This window comes from Lithobates pipiens, unplaced genomic scaffold (genome assembly GCF_037356315.1).
Source record: "Lithobates pipiens isolate NorthernLeopardFrog02 unplaced genomic scaffold, aLitPip1_a1.2 Scaffold_18, whole genome shotgun sequence".
NCBI classification, from domain to species: domain Eukaryota; kingdom Metazoa; phylum Chordata; class Amphibia; order Anura; family Ranidae; genus Lithobates; species Lithobates pipiens.
Window position 1 is genome coordinate 151,814,700 of NW_027507758.1, and position 19,282 is coordinate 151,833,981.

General features: G+C 40.6%; 1 protein-coding gene across 2 annotated transcripts in view; it reads left to right on the forward strand.

Annotated features, from left to right (window-relative positions):
• The window catches only part of TMEM181 (transmembrane protein 181), a 97,300-nt gene that overhangs the window by 32,123 nt on the left and 45,895 nt on the right, over nucleotides 1-19,282 (forward strand). For both annotated transcript variants that reach the window (XM_077486275.1, XM_077486276.1), the window contains exons 3-8: nucleotides 1,397-1,452; nucleotides 6,057-6,147; nucleotides 7,072-7,193; nucleotides 7,384-7,503; nucleotides 9,256-9,336; nucleotides 18,879-18,978. In XM_077486275.1, the coding sequence (XP_077342401.1) occupies nucleotides 1,397-1,452; nucleotides 6,057-6,147; nucleotides 7,072-7,193; nucleotides 7,384-7,503; nucleotides 9,256-9,336; nucleotides 18,879-18,978 (570 nt within the window). The remainder of the gene's footprint in view (nucleotides 1-1,396; nucleotides 1,453-6,056; nucleotides 6,148-7,071; nucleotides 7,194-7,383; nucleotides 7,504-9,255; nucleotides 9,337-18,878; nucleotides 18,979-19,282) is intronic.

The following is a 19,282-nucleotide window of genomic DNA, read 5'->3' on the forward strand; positions in this document are numbered from 1 at the left end:
CGGTTCCCGCATCACATCTCTCCCGCAGGCAGTTCACACTGCCCTCTGTGAACCGCTGCGGGTTTGAATACAATGTTAATGACACCCCCAGATCAGTTCACAGATCGCAGTGTGAACTCGCACAGGAATCAGATCAGTGGTGGGAACATTCATGTGATCCGATTCCAGTGACGGGGGGAAAAATGTCCCTGCACAATTTTCCTGCCGAATTCAGCTGTACATCTGTATGGCTGAACTCGCATTGCACAGACATCCCATGCGATCGGCACCGCAATGCGGGTGAGAATCACATGTGATGTCTGTGTTCGCACAAGTGTGAACCCAGGCTAATACCCAAAAACAGAAATGTAATGTATTGCATTTCACTAATCCTCAGATTTGGTGACTGCATTCATTTTTACATTTTTCATCTTGCCAGGAATATAGTTGCTTCCTAGAAGAAAAAACACAGAACCTTTTTCTTTGTGTAAGCTCCCAAAAATCCAGTATGTAATGGAGAGTAGCAAAGGTAGAAATGTTTGAAGTCCAGCCTGTGTGATAGCCATGGCATACAATGGAGACATTGAACACGAAGGGACAGGAAATGTGGTACTTGCAAGATAAGTTGGGGGGAAGAAAAGCCTGAAAACAGAAAACAAATGCAGCACTTACTGTTTTGGATTTAAATACCAGCAAGAATCCTCTGACTTTTTAGTAGCTGCTCTGGGCAGTCGCTTCAATCAGTGACTCATTGCAACCAAACTTTTGTGGTTATAGAAGGTTTAGAGATTGACAACTTTAGTTGAAGACTTTCGGAGAACTTTTGAGCTTCATGGCAGATTAAAAAATGATCTGAGCAAAAGCCCTCGTGCCAAGAGCTGTCAGAAATATGGCAGCAATGGCTTTAGGCACTTTCACACTGAAGCGGTGGGGGGGTCGGTGGTAAAGTGCCGATATTTTAGCGGTGCTTTTAACCTCTGCTAGCAGCCGATGAAGGGGTTAATAGTGCTTTGGCGCAGCCCATGGATTTCAATGGGCAGGGGTGCTTTAGAAACAGTGTATACACTGCTCCAAAGCACCCCAAGAGTGTCCTGAAAGTGCACCGCTCCAGTGTAAAAGCACTCAGGCTTTCACATTGGAGTGATTGGAGAGGCTCTTTACAGGTGCTATTTTTAGCACTAAAACACCTGTAAAGCACCTCAGTGTGAAAGTTGCCTTAGGCTACAAAGGGCTTAGATTAAGGTAAATAGGGAGGGCTTTCTCAGCTGAGCACAGATCATTATCTGGCTAGCATAAAATTGTTAGTTGTTTAATATATCGCTGGTTTATAGGCTCTTTATATTTAAGTACATTCAAATGTTGAATGATCATGTACTGTTAAGAGTTCAACCGTTAATCATTTCTATCATTATTTTAGGCCCAAATGTTATTGATGCAAAACCGTATCCCTCTGAAACGTCCAATGCTTCTAAGGTATGTGCTACTTCCTGTGTGTGTGTGTGTGTGTGTGTGTGTGTGTGTGTGTGTGTGTGTGTGTGTGTGTGTGTGTGTGCGCAAATCTTGTTAAGCATTCTTTATTGGCAATTAGATTAATTGGATACTAGGGCTTACATGGCTGCACTGTTGAGAAATTCCCTCCCCTACAAATTAGCATGCCCCCTTACTTTTTTACCTATTAAAAAAAATAAAAATAAATGCCTGTTGGGCTAAGTTGATATGAGGGGACAGTCTATAGACTGCAGGGCCCTTTCAGCTCTGTAGCTTTATCAAAAACTAGGATTCGATTGCCAGGCTATGATTACCATCTTTTCAGAGGCGCTTGGCTTTTTCATATTTTGATGTACCTTGTGATTCATTATGTCGGGGCACCAAAATGTACTTGGGTATAAAAGTGTATTGAAAAGGTAATAAGAAATTCAAAAGTCCTTAAGAAGATTGATTAGTACTACAATTTTTTCCAACCGGTTTAAATTTTACCTAATTTTTGCCCAGTCTTAGATCTTTTCAGTTCTTTAACCTCAAAGTTAGCATTTCTAAATAAAACTAAGCCAGTTAACTTTCCAGACAGAGGAAAATTTGAATTGGTGTCCAAAAGGTCAGCTAATATAGGGATCTAACTAAACCCAAGGGTACTGCAATTGCATCAAGCCAGCTCCCACTTAATCAGAAAGTCTTTACTTGCAAAGCTATTTAACTACATTTTAGTACCTTGGAAAATGGTGGCCACTTAGAAATATAATAGTATTTTTGGTGGTATAATCATTATAAAGGACCGAGTCTGCTTTTTATACTGGAAGTAAACAATAATACCATGACAAGTCGTATACTATGTGCATTTGGTCTGCCAAGCCATCTATAAATAAAACAACTTTTCTATAGCAATCTTAAAAAATTTCCTTTTTTCCTTTTCCTTTCCACGCTCTCACACATTGAATGGCAAGTACTCAGTCATGCAACACTGTACCCATATGATTTTTTTTTGGCCTTTTTTTCCCCACACAAATAGAGCTTTCTTTTGGTGGTATTTAATCGCCGCTGGGTTTTTTTTTTTTTTTTTTTTTTTTTTTTACAGAATTTTCAGGGTTTTTTTTTTATTTTTTGCGCTATAAAAAAAAAAGACTTTGTTTTCTGTTAAAATTTAGCAAATTAGTAAATTTTCTTCATAAATTTTGCCCAAAATTTACTGCTACATAGCTTTTGTAAAAATAATCAAAATTGGTGTATATTTGGTCACAAGTGCCAATCTCTGAAAATGTATCATACCTGAAGTACTGACGGCCGATCTCATTTCTTGAGACCCTAACATGCCAGGAAAGTACAAATACCTCCCCAAATGACCCCTTTTTGGAAAGTAGACATTCCAAGGTATTTAGAAAGAGGCATGGTGATGTTTTCTGTCGTTGTAATTTTTTTCCACAATTCTTTGCAAAATCAAGGTGTGTGTGTGTGTGTGTGTGTGTGTGTGTGTGTGTGTGTGTGTGTGTGTGTGTGTGTGTGTGTGTGTGTGTGTGTGTGTGTGTGTGTGTGTTTTTTTTCCAAAAAATTTTCATATTATCAGGTTATTTCTTGCACACAGCATATGCATAGCACACATTACACCCCAAAATACATTCTGAGTATGGCGATACCACATGTGAGACTTTTACACATCGTGGCCACATACAGAGACCCAACATGCAGGGAGCTCCAGCAGGCGTTCTAGGGGCATAAATTTCAGGTCTAATTTGACTATCCAATTACACTTTGAGGCACTGTAGTAGCAGAGATGCGAACTGATGTGGCATAGATGAGCCGTGGATGGCTGGGTATGGATGAGTGTGGGTGGGGCGGCTGGGTATGGATGGATGAGGATGGCACGGTATTGCAGGGTATGGACAGAGTTAGAATGTGACTGTAATGGGCACTGAGCAGCGCTGTGGGCACTACACATCCAGCCCACAGCGCTGCTGCAAACAGTCTCTCCCCCTTTCCCCTCACAGTGTACCGATCGGTACAGAGAGGGGAGGGAGGAACCAGATGTGACGCCGGTCTGTTGTGATTGCTCCGTCAATTGACAGAGCGATCACGTGGTAAACGGCCGATATCAGCGGCCATTTACGGTGATCTGTAATGGGCCGGGTCTTCCGGACCCAGTGGTCACGGATGTTTCCGGGTGCGTGCCCGAATAAGCCAACCACACTGTAGCTATCTTTCGGCTATGGCCAAGGCGGCATGTGGTTAATAACTAAATGTATTTTTTTTTATACAAGCACTCGGCTTTGATAGAGTACAAAACAGGTTCACTTAAAGTGATAGCAAACACGGTTTGATCACTTGGGCCTACAGGTAAGCTTATAATAAAGCTTTATCTGTAGGTACAGTGGATATCTTCTAAACGTGCACCATATTCACAATTTTTGCAGCCCGTGATGTGTCAGATACATATGCACTGTGCTCTGAATTGAGGGCACATTAAATGTAGCGTCAATCCAGAGTGCTGTGGGAGGGACATCATGGAGGCTCAGCCATTTCAATGGCCAGAGCCTGTGAACCTGGAATGTTAGTGGTGACAGTATACCACTGGAGGGATCCCTTTTACAGGTAAATCTGTCATAATGTGCTTCTTTAAATGGTGGTGGTAGAGGCAAATATTTAACTTTTTTGCAAGTAATTTTGTGTTGGCATTTTCATTAAGCAACAGCCTCTTAAATATCAATGGTTTGTTGAGACTGGATGTAAGCGATGCTAGGGTTCCTCTAAATCGTGTTAGTTTCCTGCTTAGATACATTTTTTTTTATATATATTTCTTGTGATTTCTGTTTTGTTTCTGGATATTTATGCAAAGCAATTACAGTTGTGCTCATAAGTTTACATATCCTGGCAATTTATGATTTCTTGACCATTTTTTCAGAGATTATGAAACAGATGCTTTTCTTTCACTAATGGTTAGTGTTTGGCTGAAGCCATTTATTATCCATCAACTGTTTTTTACTCTCTTTAAATCATAATCGCAACATAAACTACCCAATTGACCCTGATCAAAAGTTTACATACCCCAGTTATTTATACCGTGTATTGCCTGCTTTAACATCAATGACAGTTGACTTGGCCTTGTGTTTTCCCAGGCGCAGCTTCCTGGCTGATAAACGCAAATGTTCCTCCAGTATTTTTTGATAACATACTGCATTCAACTTGCCATCAATTTTGACCAAATTTTCTGTGCCTTTTGTAGCTCACACATCCTCAAAACATCAGCAATCTACCTCTGTCTTTCACAGTAGGAATGGTGTACCTTTCATCATAGGCCTTGTTGATTCCTCTCCAAATGTAGTGTTTATGGTTGTGGCCAAAAAGCTAAATTTTGGTCTCGTCATTCCAAATAACTTTGTGCCAGAAGGTTTGAGGCTAGTCTCTGTGCTGTTTGGCGTATTTGTAAGAGGGATAATTTGTGGCATTTGCGTAGTAATGGCTTTCTTCTGGCGACTTGACCACGCAGCCAATCTTTCTTCAAATGCCTCCTTATTGTGCATCTTGAAACAGCCACACCACGTGTTTTCAGTGTCCTGTATTTCACTTGAAGTTATTTGTGGGTTTTTCTTTGCGTCCCAAACTATTTTGCTGGCAGTTGTGGCTGACATTTTAGTTGGTCTACCTGACCGCTGTTTGGTTTCAACAGAAACCCTAATTTTCCACTTCTTGATTAGAGTTTGAACACTGCTGATTAGCATTCTCAATACCTTGGGTATCTTTTTATGTCCCTTTCCTGTTTTATACAGTTAAACTACCTTTTCCCACAGGTCTTTTGACAATTTTTTAGCTTTCCCCATGACTCAGAATCCAGAAATGTCAGTGCACCACCGGATGAAAGATACAAGGGTTTGTCGGGAATCCAGAAACTCATTGACCTTTCATACACACGAATTACAAGAAAACAGATCACAGATGAGGATGGTTACCTTTTTAATAGCCATTCAAGCCCCTTTGTGTCAACTTGTGTGCATGTTATCAGGCCAAAATCGCCCGTATATGTAAACTTTTGATCAGTGGGTAGTTTCTGTTGTGATTATGATTTAAAGAAGAGTAAACACAGTTGGTTGATAATAAATAGCTTCAGCCAAACACTAACCATGAGTGAAAACTTTTTATCTTTCTTCTCTGAAAAATGGCCAAGAAATCATAAATTCTGCCAGGGTATGTAAACTTATGAGCACAACTGTATGTAGTGTTTACATATTGCATATTCACATCAGTATACAGATGGATGAGGAGAGCTGGCAACTTGCACATCCATATCAAAGTCTTTATTTAGCTACACAATAGTGAAGATAAAAAACGGCTTACGTGTTTCGGCAAATAGCATTAGTCATAGTCCCTGCCCTCGAGGAGCAAAGTAAAGTCCCTATCTCACATACACATTCTAAGGCCCATGTGGACAGGATACAGTTGATCTACCAGCATATATTTGGAGTGTAGGAGGAAATGTAAGTACCTGTAAGAAAACCCACACAAGCACAGGGAGAACATGCAAACTGCACTGTCTACATTTTGTTTCAGTATGATGGATCTAAAATTATTTGTGACACTCATGTTGTTTTAAGGTTGGCCCCTATTCTCTGGAATCCCCAATCTTGTCTACGTATAACCAGCAGCTATGGCTAACATGCCGACTAGAGCTAGACAAATCTGATGGTAAGTTTTGTGTTTTGTTTTTCAAAGTAAAAAGTCAATGTTTTGCAAGAAACGCTTTTAAAATAGAACCAAAGGCAACACTTTTTTTTTATTTTTTATTTTGGTTAGAGTAGTGGAGGGTTGTAGCCCCTGTTGGGTTTATTTTAGCCATCTCTGTGCCATTGCAGCGTTTTCCCTTCACTTCCTGTCCCATAGCCAAAACAGGAAATGAAAGGAAACCCCTCCAGATGAGGGAATCCCTGGTTGTCACCAGAACTAATGTCCCCATTTCCCTTCTATTCCTGTTCAGGTGACAGCCCAAAATTTGGATTTTTTTGTTAACTTTTGCTCTTAGTAATAATGGTAAACCGTACAAATAACGCAGGTGAATCTCTCTGACTGGCACAGACAAAAAAAAAAACCTGTCAGGTTTTCGAATCCCTTTGCACTCTGTCCATAAAAGTGTTGCCTTTTAGTTAGATGTGTTTGTAGATTTTGGTGTACAGTTACTATTTATTTTTGAATTTTAGTAGGTTGGATCAAATGTGGCACTTGTAAAAGTTTAAGCACCCTGTGAGAATTCTGTGTTACAAAATTAAATGTGCGCCCACATTCCCTAACCTCACCTCCTTTTAAACTGAACTGTAGGCAAATGGATAATTTCAGTCTTACGATGGATAAGCATGAACAGTCTTGGTTTCCAAAAAAATGCAATTCTAATCCAGGCATTCCTGTCAGACAGTGCAGTCCCTATAATATTTGGCACGACAATTTATGTAGTCAAGAAAAATATGAAGATGTATTTTTTTTTTTAAACTAGTGACGTTTTTATTTATTTTTTTTATTTTTTTTTAATGTGCATGTTGTGTGTATGTGCCTGTTTGCCCTTGCAATGCTGATTTATCTGAATATCTGTTTGTTTTGTTTTTTGTTTGTTTAATACAGACTCCAGCATCCAAAGCAACTTAACGATACTTGTGAATATTCAGGGTATAGCTGAAGATGCAACTGTGTCTTATGTTGACAAGAAAGAACACAGCCATAACAGGATAATTAGCTGTGCACAGGTATAAGTATTGGCAAATAAGGTGCTTTTTTGTTTTATTTATTCTATTCATATAAATAAAGCCGTCATACACAGCAAAGTTTCATGCTTGAGAAAGGTTTAGTTGTTATACTGATCATCTTGGACAGCACTTCATAGTTACTCAAAACTTGGGGAAGTAATTTATATTGTTTTCCTTTCCTCTGTTACAGAAATGTGACGAAATTATAGTGGTACATCTAGGCTACCTGAACTATACGCGCTACAAACTTTCTGTCCGGTTTGAAAACTTAAATCAGTTGAGATACACGATTACAGCCGTTAAATTTACTGTAAGTATGTCATATTGCCCAAGTCTTGCCAATGGTCTCATTCCAGCTTCCTATTGTACTGCCATCCTATTTTGCAAAGAAATGCTTGTGTGCTAAAATATTATTTATAAAAAAAAATCCTTTTTAAGAGGTACCAAAATTAGAAAGGGAAGCCCAGACATGCCCCTGCCACAAAATGGGAGATGGACTATATCTGTACCCAAGGATTTCACAATAATTAGTATAAAAAAAAAACAATTTATTGATACAAAAACCATAAAAAAAAAATCACAATACCAAATTTCAAGAGATGAAAACAAAATCAAATAGTTACAGCCGTGCATTATTACTGATCATTTCAAAGGTGATAATAGATTGTCGCCAGTGGTTGATGGGGATGTCCAATATAGTGGTACCTGACATACAATCCTCCTACATGTTTCACGGGAGGAGGAGTAGCCAACAATTGGTTTAGGCAGCACAACAGGGGCACCCGAAGGTAGCTGTCCTAACCCCCCAACAGCAGACACTGGGCTATACTGGTTGCTTTACTGGATTTTCAAGCATAATTGATATTATGCGCTTGTGAGTGGATGGGGGGGGGGGCTGGACTCTCCTCGGGTGCCCCTGTTGTACTGCTTAAACCAATTATTGACTACTCCGGATAATGATTGACTCCTCCTGAGCAAGCGGTCTTGATCGCAAAACATGTAGAGGATTTTATGTCAAGATCCACTATATCCAACATCCCCATCAACCACTGGGGACAATCTATTACCACCTTTGAAATGATCAGTAATAATGCACGGCTGTAACTATTTTATTTTCATCTCTTGAAATATGTACTCTGTGATTGTTGGGTTTTTTTTTTGTTTTGTTTTTTTCCTTACTAATTATTGTGAAATCCTTGGGTACCGAGATAGTCCATCTTCTTCCATTTTGGGCCAGGGACATGGTTGGGGCAGCCCTAGGCTTCCTTTTTTTAATTATTAACTGTTAAAGGATGATGGTGCCCCTCTATATAATATTATCATACTTCTAAACCTTTACAGATGTAGTTAACTAAAGTCCTACACACGTGGAAGTTAAAAAGTATCAGAATTAAAAGGAAATGACAAATGATGAAATCGGAAAATGACAAATAATGTTTAGTGCTGCCCTGTGTGTTTTTGGTTATCCTTTGACAGCTTAAACCACAAAATCTCCTATTTGTAGTGCGTAGAGGAGTCTTCCTGGGCAATTGAGTTATCATCCCTTTTTCTGTATTTTGGGTTTGCCCAGGCTCCTCTTCCTATTGCATGTGATTGGGAATATCACCAGGAGATCCCTCTAGGTGAATGGCCATCTGTGATGACTTCTGTTTCAATAGTATTGCAACATTTTTACAAAAATAGATACATAGGAAAACAAGACTTAAAAATTGGCCCAGCATGACTTATCAAATGACAAGAATACATTTGAGTCTGCTCCACAGGTAGAGTAGAATACCAACAAATAAATAATATTGACAGCAATCTTTAGGAGTAGCAAGGTGACAGGCATCAAATTTATAGGTAAAGATTTAGAAAAAAAACTTTTTATATACACCTAAACGTAGTAAGATGTTTCAGTAGCCTCAGGGTATCTTCAGTATTGCATGCTGGAAACGGAAAGTTAATTGTTTGCGCCCAATAATGAACTGCTTGAAAAAAAAATCTTCTTAAATGGCATCAGTGTTTTGTTTGCATAAATAGGAGTTGAATTGTTTTCTGATTTTGTATATATCTTTTCCAGTGGAAAACCTACAACCCTACCTTTTCACAAGTGGAGATCTGGTTTCGTTTTGTGTTTGTGGTGCTCACGTTCATGGTGACGGTATGTAGATAAAGCTGCTGCTTGCATCTAAAAGTAAGAACTAACATGTAGCTTGAGATGACAGGTGGATGGATATGTGATATTTTTATTGGCATTGAGATGACATGGAACTATTATGAAATCTGAGCTCATACATGATAAGCAATGTTAACTAGTTGGCACATTTGTTTGTCCTAACTAAATTACAAGGGTATAAAGTGTAAGCACCAAGCTAGTATGTATATTAATCTAAAAGTGAAAAAAGGGAACTATATGTGCACACGCCTATAACAGATGAACAAAACGTGACCCCCAATTATGGGAATAATTATAACATATGATTGGAAAACCAGATAGGGAATATAGTGATAATCAAAACATATGCATCAATCCAACTGGACACATACATAAATATCTTGGTGAAAGATAACCAAAAAGGTCACACTGTATCCTAATGCGACCCAAAAGATAAAAAATGGCAACAAATTGTATAAAAAGAAAAAAACATCAATGTGAACACATAAAAATGTAAATAATACAGGTAATAAAGTCCATTAAATAAAAAAGTGCATGTGTAAGTCCCAATGAACTTCAGTGTCCATGGAGGTCCCACGTTACTGTGACCAAATATTGATCCACCCTGTGAAGCTCCCACCACCTTAAGAAGCGCAGGCTTACCAGATGGACGTGACCCAAGTGGACGTATGTCTCAAGGGTCAATAATGGCTTGTAGTCTCAGCCAATGCGATCCTGGATTCAACATTCAAGTCCTACCACACATGGTTCATTCGATATGGACAACTGCGTGTAATCACTGTTTTCATATATATGGACAGCTCCGACAACAGTTCAGGCATAAAAGATAGGGAAATGGAGCCGACATAGCATAACGTTTTTAAAAAAAACTTTTTTATTAAAAAATATTAAAACTCACATTTCCATAGTAGTCAATAAAACGTATCAGAGGAAAATAGGCAGTGGCGGAGTCCTCCCGACGCGTTTCGACCTATAGGGCATCATCTGGGGTGTATATATCTAACTAAATTCCACACTATAAAATTCTGTTATCAATGGCAGCCCTTAGATGAGTGTAAAAATTGGAGATATTCACACTCATCCACAAACCAAGTCATTAGTAGCTGCCTGCAGACATTTATCAATGGAGGTTCATAGAGATGACAAAGCAAGTCAACTCGACAGAGCAGTGGATCAGAAAGGTCAAGGGCTCTCCCAATTCTTCCAGGGTGCTCAGACCGTGGGAAACTACATCATGGGACACACAGATCCCTTCCCTCTTTTTTGAGTATTCAGTGCTTGCTACAAAACTGAAGTGCTTTCTTTGTGGGAGGGGTTATACAGGGGATCACCTCTTGTCTAAAGACCTTTTCGTCTACCAATGTCCATTCACCTGGAGATGGAGTATAACCTAGCATGTAATGAATATTAGCCTGACTCTGTGTCCCATGATGTACTCAAAGAAAAGTATTTTACAGGTATGTATGATGAAAAAATCCTGGTTGCTTTACTGGAAACTAGGTTTTGCTTGTAAATGTTTCTCTTTTAGAGAGCTGGATCCCGGGATCCAGTACTTTTTGGTATTAAGGCCATGATATTACAGGTGCAGGATTGTAGGTTGCCCGGCTCCTGAAGGTTTGTTAACGGAACCTACCGTGAAGGGTGAAGATTGGGTCTGTTGGTTTTTACCACAGAAAACCCATGCATCGGGAAAGATAAGTGGAGATTTCTAAGAAATTTTGGAATTTTCTTATGAAATGTCTCCCTTAATTAGTAAATGCTGTTATGCCTAAGTGTCACCACTGGGGGCTGTATGGAGTACATGCCTTCTCCATGCTTCCTCAAAGAGATCACGCTGTGACCGGAACAGCAGGCTTCTTATTTTTTTTTCTCCAGCTAGCAGCAGACCTCCGGTAAGTCGGGGGGGGGGGGGGGGTTTCCTCTTCACCAGACACACCCCACATGTGCTGTACTTTCCCCCTCTTCACGAGGAAGAGCTTCAGGAGCAAAATAAAAATCGGCACGCCGCCCTACTCAGTGGCTTCCAGACTCTCTCCTTGCCATTTTTTCCCCCTCACAGAACGATCCCATAGGATCAGAGGTCCGCGCTTGCACGTGAAAGCTTTTTTAAATAAAAGGAGTGGGGCGAAGGTGACGGAGGGGGGCGGGGCTTTTAGCTGTGTTGGCATCTTCCAACGTCCAGCGCAGGAATGTGTTTTTTTAAAAGCACCATTAACACATATAAACATAAAGTGAGCGATGGGAACCAAAAACAATTTGTGCCTCCAACCTGGTTGCTCCAGGTATAATTAATAAACCAAGAGATAAAATGATGCAACAAAAAAATGTAAAATATTAAAAACGCTGACTTAAAGTCCATACAATTTCTGTGGATTAGTAGCATTAGAAGGCAGCCCAGTTGAAGAATAAGAAGCAACCTTCTGGCATGGCTGAGAAAGAAACAAAGGCGCCACTCTAAGTGCAATAAATCAAAGACCTTTAATATGAACTGTAAACGCGATACAAAGGTACAGTCATGACAGGCATGTAGGCATTTAATGCCGGACGTTCGAGAAGCAAATGGGATCCATTGGCTGGATTGCTGTGGTGTCCAGGAACAGGCTGTGCTCAGATACAGAAAACTGTTTGTGGCGCTACCTAGAGGTCCTAGGATAGGGCAGATAGCATCTAAATCAACTGTTTTAATGTTGATTCGTTAAGTTTTTTTTTTTTTTTTTTTTTTTTTTTTTTTTTTTTTTATTCAGGCTTGAAGAAAGGGTTTTCTCCTTAGCATGCACTTTACCAGGGCAGTAAGCGCTTCATGGGAGGTGTGTTACCAAGCCTTTATGACTCGGATTTACAAGGCCGCAACTTTGTCGTCTATACATATATGTTCACTAATTTCTATCAGGTGAATGTAAGGCAAGAGGCTGCTGCTTTTGGCACAGTGTACTGCAGGCAGCAGTATAAGTCCTCACGTCTGATGGTGGTCTGCGTTTGTGTCTCCCTCCCCTCGGTAGGCATTGCTTTAGGACATCCCATTTAGTAATTACTACGAGCCTCTGTGTCTCAGCTTACCTGTAAAATCCTTTTCTTGGAGTACATCACGGGACACAGTTCTCCTGCCCTCTTGTAGGACACTTATTGCTTTGCTACAAAAACTGAGGTACTACCTGTAGGGGAGGGGTTATATAGGGAGGAAACTTCCTGTCTAATTGATTACACCGGTGTCCAGCACCTGAAGGTGAGATATAAACCCACTTGGTAATTACTATGTCCCATGATGTACTCCAAGAAAAGGATTTTACAGGTAAGTTGTTATAAAAATCGTATTTTATTGCCCATACATGCATCCATTTTCATTATTAATATTTTTAAATTTCATTTTTATTTCCCACTTTCCTTCTTTTTATGTGTTTGTTTGTTTTTTTTATTTATCTTTCTTTTTACAATATCTGTATATATTATAATCACTACATGGGCTGATTATAAATCGCACAGTCATCAGCACACTTAATAATTTCATAATTGTATCCTAATATTCAGACATGCAGATATAATATATGTAATTTTAATTCCTTTAAATTTTTTCATAAAATAGTTCATCCCTTTTTTTTTTTTTTTTTTTGAGTTTTTAAATTGTGTTGTAATTTTGTTTAACGTTCGCTTGGTATTCAGACAGGGCTCGGGTTTCATATGCTATGATTGACTTTTGTAATATCTACCTAGCTGTGAGTCGTTGGGACCTATCAGCGCTGCTCGCCAGGTATATGAAAGAGGTTTGGTGACGCAGGCATTCCTTTTGACGTATTTACTATTGCATCAGACTGAGCATTAATAGCAGCGGCAGGGCTTGATTATTGCTCAAGCAGTGGATGCATTCCTTCTGGTAGTACCTCTGCTTTGTGCATTGGGCTATGGTCAGAAGGGGGGGGGGGCTGAAAACGCCTCAAAAAAGGGCTATAGAAAGACTTCTACAGCCACAAGGAAGCCTAGAACCATCTAAAAAAGATGGCATCCTGCCCTGAGTGTGATATGGCTGGTCGGAGTGAGCCATCGGGGACGTCGGGTGTTGCAGCTGCTCTTAACACTGCAGCCCCTGTATATATTACTGAAGAGGTTTTTTACCTCAACCATTTTAGGCTTGGAACAAAAGATTGATGCGTTAATCGCATCCCAGAGTGGAACTAAGCTTAACAGATCCCCTTCCATTACCCAGGACCCTCAAACTTAGGAACAGGGGGTGAGAGATGACGAATTTCTCTCAGGGGACCAGGAAGAGGCTGATGACTCCTTTTCTGAAGTCTAATACGGAAGGCTTGGGTTCACAAGAAAGATTGTTGGTACAATCTCTCACTGAATTGGTCTGCTCCAAATTTTTGCTGCCGGTAGCGGAGTCAGTCGATGAGCCCACTTGTTTGGGTTCGCTAAAGCCTCCCCAAGCTATTCATGCTTTTCCTATCCATTCATTACTAAAAAAACGTATGTATTCTGAGTGGGAGCACCCAGATAAACCATTTTTTTTTCCAAAAAAGTTTTCAACGCTTTATCCTATGGAGGAAGAGTTTAATAAGAAATGGGGGATTCCAGCAATTGACGCTGCTATATCCTATGTGAATAAAATTTTGTCCGGTAGACCATGTTGAAGGATCCAACAGATAAGTATAAGAAGTATATGTCAGTCCTTAAAAGACCAGTTTAAACAGGTACTCAAGATTATTCCTGACCAGCAGGCCCAAGATTTGGCCGGGATATCAGAAGCGTTATGTTTTACAGTAGACGCTATGAGAGATTCTGTTCTCCAGGCCTCACGGCTTGTGCTCAGGCTCATGTATGTGCGTAGAATTTTATGGTTGAAAAATTGGTCAGCTGAAGCGCCATGTAAAAAGCTCTTAACTAGTTTCCCATTTCACCCAACAGTTTTTGGGGGACGATCTGGATAAATACATCCAAAGAATTTCTAATGGAAAAGTTCCCTTTTGCCAGTTAAGAAGTTTAAGCATTTTTCTTTTAAACAAGCTTCTTCTCCAGTGCCTGGAGCATCAGCCTCCAGGCAGTCACGATGGCCTCTACCGTCAAGTTCAAGAGGTAAACCTCGGTCAAAAGAGGCCCTGTGGGAGGAAACCCACAAAACAAAATACTAAAACCACCTTATGAAGGGGCCCCCCCGCTTGCTCAAGTGGGGGGGGGGGGGGGGAGACTTCTGCAGTTCTCAAGGGGCCTGGCAGGAACAGTGTCGAGACAAATGGGTGGCTTCCTCAATATCTCTAGGTTACTGTGACAGACCTAGCCAGGACAGAGGCTTTTGGAGGGGACTGAATGCCAGCCTCTTGCCTTGCGATTATGGGCCCTGGCATTTAGGGAGTTAGAGTTCCTGTCTCCTAGTTTTCTCAGATCAAATGTTCCCAGAGATCCAGAAAAAAATAAGTCTCTTTCTGGCTTTGGATCATCTCTTGTCTCAAAAGGGGATATTGGTGGTCCCCATGGAAGAGCAAGGGTTAGGGTTTTATTCGAACCTTTTTCACGGTACCAAAACCAGCGATCACGGTATTCAAACCTTTTCACGGTACCAACAGGGATGTCAGACCCATTTTAGATCTCAAAGAGCTAAACCAATTTTTGAATATCTGCTCTTTTTTGCATGGAGTCAATCCGATCAGTGGTCTCCATTCTACAAGGTGGAGAACTGCTAGCGTCAAGGGACATCAAGGATGCTCATCTCCATGTACCTTATTTTTGCCACTCACCAGAGATATCTACGCTTCGAGATAAATATCTTTGTTTTTAGTTTGTAGCTCTGCCTTTCGGTCTAGCTTCTGTACCCCGAGTGTTTACAAAGGTCTTGGCTCCCCTTTAGCCAGATTAAGGGCTCAGGGTATAACGATTCTAGATTACTTAGATGATCTACTACCTTGATAGATTGGGGCAAAGAAGTATTTAGTCAGCCACCAATTGTGCAAGTTCTCCCACTTAAATAGATGAGAGGCCTGTAATTGTCATCATAGGTATACCTATAACTGAGAGACAAAATGTGGAAGCAAGTCCAGACAATCACATTGTCTGTCTGATTTTTTTTATTTTTTAAAGAATTTATTTGCAAATTATGGTGGAAAATAAGTATTTGGTCACCTACAAACAAGCAAGATTTCTGGCTCACAGACCTGTATCTTCTTCTTTTTAAGAGGCTCCGCTGTCCTAATGGCACCTGTTTGAACTTATCAGTATAAAAGACACCTGTCCACAACCTCACAGTCACACTCCAAACTCCACTATGGTGAAGGACACCAGAAACAAAATTGTAGACTTGCACCAGGCTGGGAAGACTGAATCTGCAATAGGCAAGCAGCTTGGTGTGATTAAATTAACTGTGGGAGCAATAATTATAAAATGGAAGACTTACAAGACCACTGATAATTTCCCTCGATCTGGGGCTCCACGCAAGATCTCACCCTGTGGGGTCAAAATGATCACAAGAACCATGAGCAAAAGTCCCAGAACCACACGGGGGACCCAGTGAGTGACCTGCAGAGAGCTGGGACCAATGTAACAAAGGCTACTATCAGTAACACACTACGCCACCAGGGACTCAGATCCTGCAGTGCCAGTACATGTCCAGGCCCATCTGAGGTTTGCTAGAGAGCATTTGGATGATCCAGAACAGGATTGGGAGAATGTCATATAGTCAGATGAAACCAAGTAGAACTATTTGGTAGAAACGCAGCTCGTGTTTGGAGGAGAGAGAATGCTGAGTTGCAACCAAAGAACACCATACCTACTGTGAAGCATGGGGGTGGCAACATCATGCTTTGGGGCTGTTTCTCTGCAAAGGGAACAGGACGACTGATCCATGTACATGAAAGAATGAATGGGGCCATGTATCGTGAGGTTTTGAGTGCAAACCTCCTCCCATCAGCAAGGGCATTGAAGATGAAATGTGGCTTCATAAGAAGCATTTCAAGGTCCTGGAGTGGCCTAGCCAGTCTCCAGATCTAAACCCCATAGAAAACCTTTGGAGGGAGTTGAAAGTGCGTGTTGCCCAGCGACAGCCCCAAAACATCACTGCTCTAGAGGAGATCTGCATGGAGGAATGGGCCAACCTACCAGCAACAGTGTGTGACAACCTTGTGAAGCCTTACAGAAAACGTTTGACCTCTGTCATTGCCAACAAAGGATATATAACAAAGTATTGAGATGAACTTTTGATATTGACCAAATACTTATTTTTTACCATAATTTGCAAATAAATTCTTTCAAAAATCAGACATGTGATTGTCTGGATTTGTTTCCACATTTATCTCTTATAGTTGAGGTATACCTGTGATGACAATTACAGGCCTCTCATCTTTTTAAGTGGAGAACTTGCACAATTGGTGGCTGACTAAATACTTTTTTTACACTATACCTAGGTTGGATTCTCAACCTAGAGAAATCCTCCTTAAAGCCATCAAGGAGATTGGAGTACTTGGGTCTGATCATAGATGCAGCTCCATAAGGGAACTAATTCAGTTGGTCAAAGCAAAGAAGAATCCTTCTATTCGACTTTGCATGAGATTGTTGGGAAAGATGGTGACTTCATTCAAGGCCATTCCTTATGCTCCGTTTCAATCGAGACTGCTGCAAAACGGTATCCTGTCAACTTGGAAAAAGAAGGTCCAAGCTCTAGACTTCCCAATGCGTTTATCCCCAAAAGTGTGTCAAAGCCTCAGTTGGTTGATAACCAAGAATCTCCAAAAGTAAAATCCTTTCAATCAGTTACCTGGAAAGTGGTAACAGATGCCAGCCTTCTGGGCTGGGGAGCAGTCCTAGAAGAAGCATCTGTCCAGGGAAGATGGTCCAAATCAGAAATGACGGTGGTCTTGCAGCGAATCTGCCACAGAGACCACCATTATCGTTTTCCGAACCACCGCCTGAAGAGATGGATACCTCGGTTGTGGCAGCAGCTGCTGCCGTTACCGAGATATCCCTCTTCAAAAAAGGGATGTACATCGTCGCAGGGCGGTCGGTAAGTGGTTAAAGAGGAAAATCCTTTTCTCTGAAGTTCATTGACGGACACAACACCGGCCCCTACGATCTAGGTTTGTACTGCTTTTTGACAAAATGAGCTGCTGGAAGCAGAGTGAGGGGTTATAGCCAGTAGGACCACCCCCTGGGTGGTACTGGTGCAGTTTTGCGGTTTTTACATGTTCTGCCTAGTCCTCTCCTGAAGGTGGTGGTATAACCCTAAGGTCAAGATTAAAGGTGCTGTGTCTGTCAATGAACAAAAGAGAAAAGGATTTTACAGCAAGTACAAAAATCATATTTTTTTTTTTTTTTTTTTTTTAAGTCTGCCATCGTTCTTGGAAAGCTCTCCTCGTATAAAGCCAGCAACTTCCATCCCAAGAAGTTTTCAGTGAGATGATTTATGTCCTATCTCCAGTTTAAGCTTGACTAGCATTTGGCATAGAGTTCTCTGTCAGGTTTGGGCCCTAGCTATTCTATTTCAAAGACCACTTGACCTTCATTCTTGGGACAGTGCCCATACGGGGTGTCACTCGCATAGCTCCCCCCTGTGAATTCTGTATAGATCCTTGAGAATCTCAACCTGGTTATGTCTGTGGACCTGCTCTAAGGTTAAATGCTAAAAGGTGACAGGGAATCTAAGCTACATCACAAGGTGAATAGAGTATGCAATTAAAGAGGCATACACTTTACAAAACCTAGTCCCTCCAGCTGGAGTCTGAGCACACTGCAAGAGCCATAGCAGCCACTTCGGCAGAAAAAGTAGAGACAATGCCAGTGCAGATTTGCAGAGGGCCAGGTTTAATACTTTCATTAAGCATTTTACACAATAGACCTGATCTTCAGCCAGGACCAGGGGTATGGGAGAAAAAGTATTGGAATCTGTGTTCCCGACCTAATAATTTTGATTTCTTACTTTTCTTTTTTATTTTTTTTCTTCATGTGGTGTCCTGGAAGATAATCAGGGAAATCCCAGGAAGGCAGGTTATTATTCCCATTTTAAGCATATATTTTTATAGAAGCATTTCCAGGTTACATGCAGTTGATGCTGCATGTAATCTGGTTCTTTTATGTTGCCTATGCAAACAGGCACCTGCCTTTTTTTTTTTTTTTTTTTCTCATTTAGAGGTGAGCCTAGTGTTTGTTTTAGGATGGCAGATCCACTTTATTTCATAAGCTATCCTGTAAAATGCTTAGAGCAAAGTCACAAAGTAAATCATTTTTTAGTTTTCTTTCTCATCTGTTGATGGACACACAAGGTGTAAACTTTTGGGTTATTATGTCACCAACATGAGTATTTTGCACTGGCTTCCACCACTGCTTTCCAGATGCAGTTTTCCAGGTTAACTAATGGTCTGTGACATTCATCCAATTCCTGTAAGCTCATGCTGTCATGGACATCTCCCTCCGTTACCATTTTGGACTGGGCTTACAATATATTACATCAGAGACCTGGGGGGGGGGGGGGCGTCGTACCTCCTACTGTCTTGTGGAAATATACATTTTTATTAATGTTAAAGACAGGATCATGTATTTTTTTTTTCTTGCAGTGTTTATTTGCACATTCCCTTCGGAAGTTCTCCATGAGAGACTGGGGTATAGAACAGAAGTGGATGTCGGTCCTTTTGCCCCTGCTTTTACTATACAATGGTATTTTATCATATTTCATAAAGTTCATTTTGACATCTTCCCATGTGACATATACAGGACTTTCAGTGTGCGTGTGTGTGTTTTTGTTTTTTTTCTACACCTTTTACCATTTTTATGTAACCAATTTTACATTAACTGAAAAGGTAAGTCTACCTAGAATTATTATTTTAGTCTGGGCCCTGGGGAGATGTTAGCAATTTGAATTATCTTTGAGCTTCATATTAGCTGTCAGGTTCTCTATCTGTGAGATGAATCCCCAGTTCTGTCAATCTGCTCTGCCCAATATGAGATGTGATTTTTTTTT